General features: G+C 38.1%; 1 protein-coding gene across 3 annotated transcripts in view; it reads right to left on the bottom strand.

The window, feature by feature from the left end:
* LOC149451743 (poly [ADP-ribose] polymerase tankyrase-2) overlaps window positions 1–6689 on the bottom strand; it is a 94767-nt gene that overhangs the window by 8775 nt on the left and 79303 nt on the right. For all 3 annotated transcript variants that reach the window (XM_089690343.1, XM_089690342.1, XM_089690344.1), the window contains 5 exons: window positions 5567–5649; window positions 4614–4734; window positions 3649–3746; window positions 1683–1757; window positions 1464–1569 (listed from right to left, as the gene is read on the bottom strand). In XM_089690343.1, coding sequence (XP_089546469.1) covers window positions 1464–1569; window positions 1683–1757; window positions 3649–3746; window positions 4614–4734; window positions 5567–5649 — 483 coding nt within the window. The remainder of the gene's footprint in view (window positions 1–1463; window positions 1570–1682; window positions 1758–3648; window positions 3747–4613; window positions 4735–5566; window positions 5650–6689) is intronic.

Here is a 6689-nt window from a genome sequence, read left to right as displayed (position 1 = left end):
ACAGAAAACTCCCATACAGAATTCAGCATGTACCCTTAAGCACAGGCTACAACTCTTGCCACTGCCAGACTTCCTAAAGCAGTGCCAGCTGCAGGACAGAAAACTCCCATACAGCATCAGGCATCATGAGGTGACACTAACTATCACCACTTCAAATACAAATACAAGGTAGAAACAACATTGTGACAGATAAAAGCTATCCTGAAAGGATTCCTTTAAAGGGAATTGGTCACAATTATAAAAACCCATTTCAGAAATCTTTGCTGCAAACAACCATATTCTTACTTACAAGCCTTCACTATTCCATGGCAGTGAATCTATACAGTTGAACCAAGAGGAAAATAGAATAATCCATTAATCTACACACAAGTTGAGAAAAACCACTTGATACCTTTTCCCAACCTACACCAGAGATAAATTAGCCACAAATGGCACAAATCACCACAGCTGGGCTGCATTTGGCTTAACATCTGGAACAGGATGCAATTTGGGTTGTACAGTTTCTATCACCTCTAGATTAAAAATAAAATGATCCTCCTACTTTCTACATTGTAATCCCAGAAACTTGCTAAAGCCTAGAAACCAAGTAGAAAATGAATGCTTGACCTGCATAAATCTGGCAATAAGACACCAGCTTATAAAACAATATTGACCAGTAATTTGGAAAACATTGCTTAGATAAGGAACATAAGCTCATACACTAAGTATTGGTTTTATATTTCAGAGTAGGTTATCAGGATTAACAACATACAGTCACTAACAGAGAAGCATTTAATCAATTGTCTCCAAAATGCCTAATATTTTGTTGCCCTGGATACAGACTAATGAAAGGATGGAAAACATTGGAAATAGATGGCCATGACCATTCTGGTTTTATCAAGAAATGTATTCGGTCTCCTTGCAGCACCAGCAAAACAACAGAACTACTAACAATGAAACAGCTATTTAGAAAGAGAAGTTACTCATTTGGCAAAGAACCAAATGATGGTAACCTTTTCTATATGACCCCTCTGTGCCCACTACTTTAAATTATACTGTCAAATACACCAGACCTAAGTTAGACACAAGCTGTTTGGGCTGCCACAGACTTCCCCAGATCAGCAGCATGTACAGCCTCCAGTTGGTGCATGTTCTCCATCAGAGAAGCACAGTCCGCAGAAAAGAACTATGAATGGTGGCTGTGCATGTGTGGTAGTAGCTTGTGCTATGGAGGTTGTAGACACTATCCCTTAAGTTCAGTGGGACAAGCACCCACTTGAATGACATACATAAAAACAAAATTCATCTCAAAATTCAATCTCATACCTGTGCTAGGCATTCTAGTGTAGGCAACCATTTCAGAAAAATCAAGTTGCATTGTGAATACAGTAATCTTAGGTAATGTAACATGCTCACTGTCCAAGCTGGAACAAAGCTCTCTCATTTAATGTGTAGTAGTCTTCAACCCATGACTTTAGGCTTACCATGAAATAACATCCTTTCATTGGCGTGATTATGATTTTCCTCTGTAACCTCTTTTCGCCGATGTGTGTATCTTTCCCAGAGTTTCTTATTGCACACCTTTTGAATCTGTAGCAACATTGGAACATAGTACTAAAGTTAAGAGTGTTTTTTTTTTAAGTTAAAAATAAATGAAAAGAAAAAAAGGACAATAAATGAACCCATCAGCAGCAGCTACATACCTTTAATATATTGTATCTGTTGAAGACTCCACCAGCATGTCCTCCATCCCTGTGCTCTCTGACAGTACTTTGCATCTGAAAAAAAGAAAAAAAAGTCTGAAAACCAAAAAAGGATGTGGAAAGCACTAGGGTCAAGCAAACAGACTAAAATGATCAACTGTTAATTTTTAATTTTAAACATTAACAGAGCAAACTAGGATAAGGCAGGGCTTCATAATCATTATTTAATCATAGTCATATTTGTAGAGTAAAAGTTTTATTTTCTTGAATTTCACAAAACTGGAGAATTTAAACCAAGCAAAAAATGCGCAGGGGACCAGTAGATCCAGATAGAGGCAGCTGAAGGCATTATGGAAATCTCAAAATTTCCTATAAAATCTGAGCATGGTTCTGCACTTCCCAGCTCCCAAGCCATCATACTGGTCTTCAAGGCCACCCACCATATTATAGAATAGAAGGCTCAAGAGGAGGAGGGGTGTGACAAGCTTCATTTTAACAAAAAGGGTCAAGATTAGTCTATCTGAATCTACTAATAGTTTACATGTGCAGTTTCACAAAAATGTTTCTCTGCTTATAGATCAGTTTACAATAACCATGGATTCAATTGCCCAGGTGTGTCGGCAGGGAAAAAAAAAATTACTTGCAGTTTGCATAATATTTTTGCCAAAGTTAAGCTGGCCATACATGGATAAAAATTCAGCCAGAGTTTCTATTCATGTGTGGCCAATGTGATTTACAGATTTATTTACCAATCGTCTTCTGTTCAAGCACCCTGTTGGTATGTTCTACGGCAATCACTGCAATGCCGATCTGTGTATTCTGCAGGTGGGGGAAACCTCCCCACTGTCTAAATATGACACCACGGGGAGGATTCTTCCCCCCCCCCCCATCTACCTCAACTGTGTAAATGGAGTATTCAAGTCAGTTTATTTTCATTCAAACTGCAGGTTGAACGAGAAATAAAAAAAAACCTACCCATGTATAATTTTAAGTTAAAAATACGGTTATATTTCTGGCTAGAAAATTGCTACCCTCCTTTGTAAAGCTACAAATGCTTAGGGAAGGGCAGAGCTGGTGCCAACATGTTAACAGCGGAGAGAAAGCTCCGTCTGAGGTGAAGTTATTTTGCTTCACAATTAATTTACCTTCAGTGGTGCATTTTTCCTCCAAATTCCAAACGCAACAATTGAGGCGGAGGCAGTGGTAGCCACACTGTATATGAAAATGATCCCTAACATGGGGGGGGAAACATTATTTGGTTCCCATATTATATCAGATGCATCTTTCCTTAGGTCTCCTAATAATCCCCTTTGGTTTAAGCCCTCTTTGGGGGAATTTTACAAATTGAAAGGTGGGGTATCCTGGGCCCAATATGGAAGTATACCCATCAGTTATTCTCAGGTGGGCGCTTCTTTACAGTTGAGCATTTTTGCAGGGAAAATTAAATTCTGTGGATACAGCGTTTTAAATGCTTTCAACTATGTCATGCTGTGGGGTCTCAGATTGGTGGAGGTGAATTTTACCTGGAAAATACTATACTGGAAGCTTTTTTACTAGATCTGGATCATACTAAATTTGCCTCCAGATACTATACAGCAGTGGCTTCTTGTAGTTCCCAGTTAACTGAATGAGCCAGGGACCGCTGGTCTGCCCTTGTGCCGGAGTTGTCAGAAGAGCTTCTACTATTGTTTCTTGTTTTCCTTTGTTAATGTAAATTCTTAGTTTGAGGGTTTAAATCTCTAAAATGTTTTGCTAGACTGGAATACATACATAAGACAAATGCTCCTATTAGGGCTTTTAAGGATACCTGATGTTGTGATTATTATCAAGAAAAATGTCTGATGTATTTTCTGTAAATTTGCTTTTATTACTTTTATTACAGTGTAACAGAATAAGTATGGTTTGTACTTTTCTATTGTCAGGCAATAATAAAACATGAGAGAAAAAAAAATACAAAAGCTTTTACCTCCTCTTCCACAGACAGGAATTCTTTGTCATCTGGAGCTAGGTCAATTAATATAGTTCCGCTGCCAGAGGTGTTAAGTGTCAAGTAAGGATTCAAACCTAAAATTGAGGCACAGGGATCAGCAATCAAACATAAAAAAGAGGTTCAGACTATTCTTGAACATACTACAATTACCAAATATAAAACAATTCAGTATATCTCAAACACGTGGAAGCTCTACAGTACCTAGACTAGACAACACTTTGGATAGGTCATTTGTGTAACTCCTAAAATATAATGTGCATAACAGGAATCTTAACTGTGGGCAGGTCAACATGCCTGGTAACACAGATGGAATCCAATACATCCTTTCAGTAAAGATCATTTGTGTGGAGCTAGTGCAATGTTTATCTGAAAATGTTCATACAGATTTTCACATTTTGAACATGCACCAATTCAAGGCTAGCACTAAACTGAAATCAGAAAGCCCCTTGGAAATGACTGCTAAAACAATTATAGACAAAACTGCCTGATGAGTAATCCAAATGCAACTGATGCTGGTCAGTTTTTGTTTAGGGACACTTCACTATTGACGTTAGTTACAAACTTTCTACAAGATGCCCTGGTTAACATTAAACCATAAACGTAATGCGCTTGCTGTGGTGTGAATGGGCCCTACCCAGTACATTTGTGCAACACCAAGACGATATGTGCCATACCACAAAGGAAGTCTAAGTTAACCTCTTAGAGTTCCAATAAGTTTCCCATTAATGTGTGTTTCAAGGCAGCTTTTTTTTTTTTAATGTGTGAAAATGCACTACACTGCAGGCAAAAACAGACATGCACCATTTTTTTTCTGGCGCAATGTACGTCATGCATTGTGGTGTGCGGCAGTGCAGGTGTGTTGCTCGTTTCTGTAAGAACTAGCTCTTCACTCTGTGGTACATTCCTAGAAGTAATTCCAGACTTGGGAAAACATTAATTACCTTGTTGGCCTGATATGAGCCGCTCCAAACCTTTGATTATTTTATGCCTGTGCCCATAAGCATTAATTCCAATCTCCTTGAACTCCTTGTGTCCCATCTCAATTAGAACATCTAGTGTGATCTATAAACAGACATGACAATGTGTTTTTACATTAAACTTTGTAGTCTAAATTCTAGCATACCTATGTTTATCATGAAAATGTGAGTGGATACATTAAAGCGTGTACAAAGCAAATATACAATACAAATGACACAGCAGAATGATTTTTTTCAACAAACCAATTACCAATTTTAAAATGCTTCTAAAATATAAAAACAGCACTAACATGAAATATCCATATTTTGGGTGAAACAAGGTCACAGTCTTCAACTTCCCACCAAACTGCTCCCCACCCACCCACCTACCTAAATCGTTGGGTGCTTCTTCCTGCATCCATTTTTTTTTTTTTTAAATTTATAGTGGCTGTGCATGGCCCCAACATCCATTCACAGGAAATGTGAATGGGAAGACTACAAATGCAGAGGAACTTGCAGAGCACTAGCACAAGTGCGGTGACCACACTTCTAGTCTATGGATTACTTCCTTCCAACACTATAAAGAGTAGGTCTGTAAATATGTATGGACCAGGGATGGAATCTAAACAATGCAGGAGCCTGTGCTTCTCATCTGTAATGTAGCGATCTTTGTTGCAAAGCAAGCTTCAATTAAAAAATTTAGCAAACAAACATTGTGGGTGTATTTACTGCAGTTTTGCAAAAGATGGGCAATGCCTTTAGGAGACAATGAACAAGCAAATTCTATAAAAGGAAAAAAACAAAAAAACACCTGTAGTAAAACCAATTGTTTTGAGAATAACCTCCACATATATCTTGCCAATTTAATCAAGAAATGCACAGACGCAGTCGATGCCAAGATGAGAACATTGTATGAGACCTATATTAAGATGACTTACCTGTTCTCTCTCAAAGATGTCAATCAAGTGTTCAAGTCCAAGGCTCCGCAAAAACTGATTAATGCTTAGATCAACTCCTGGCACTTTGAAAGACAAATGGGGGGGGGGGGGGAAGAAAAAAAAAGAAAAAAAAAAAGATAATGTCTACTTTGCTTGGTATGAATAATTCCAGTTTTTCAGATACATATGTGGCACCATTGTACTTTATACTGTGGATGTAAAAGGTCTAAACACCCCTGTTAAAATGTCAGGCTTCTGTGATGTGTAAAAAAAAAAAAAAAAAAAAAAAAAAAAAAAGGAGACAAAAACCATTTCAGAACTTTTTCTACCTTTAATATAACCTATAACCTGTACAACACCGTTGAACAACAAAATTAAATCTTTAGGTATAGGGAAGTAAAAATAAACTAAAATAATATGGTTGCATAAGGGTGCACACTCTTAAACTAATACTTTGTTGAAGCACCTTTTGTTTTTTTTCCAGCACTCAGTCTTTTTGGGTATGAGTCTATCAGCATGGCACATCTTGACATGGCAATATTTGCCCACTCTTCCTTGCAAAAACAGTCCAAATCTGTCAGATTGCATCAGAGGGCATCTCCTGTGCACAGCCTTCTCCAGATCACCCCACAGATTTTCAATCGGATTTTGGTCTGGGCTCTGGCTGAGCCATTCCAAAACTTTAATCTTCTTCTCGTGAAACCATTCCTTTGTTGATTTGGATGTATGCTTTGGGTCGTTGTCATGCTGAAAGATGAAGTTCCTCTTCATGTTCAGCTTTCAAGAAGCCTGAAGGTTTAGTGCCAATATTGACTGGTATTTGGAACTGTTCATAATTCCCTCTACCTTGACCAAGGCCCCAGTTCCAGCTGAAAAAAAAAAAAGGCCCAAAGCATGATGCTGCCACCACCATGCTTCACTGTGGGCATGTTCTTTTGGTGATGTTCAGTGGTGTTTTTGCGCCAAACGTAGCTTTTGGAATTAAAGCAAAAAAGTTCAACCTTGGTTTCATCAGACCATAACACATTTTCCCACATGCTTTTGGGAGACTTCAAATGGGTTTTTGCAAAATTTATCTGGGCTTTGATGTTTTTCTTCGTAAGAAAAGGCTTCCATCTTGCCA

Source organism: Staurois parvus, unplaced genomic scaffold (assembly GCF_062004578.1).
Source record: "Staurois parvus isolate SC_StPar_1 unplaced genomic scaffold, SC_StPar_1.0 ptg000525l, whole genome shotgun sequence".
Lineage (NCBI taxonomy): Eukaryota > Metazoa > Chordata > Amphibia > Anura > Ranidae > Staurois > Staurois parvus.
This window is presented reverse-complemented; position numbering and strand designations above follow the sequence as displayed.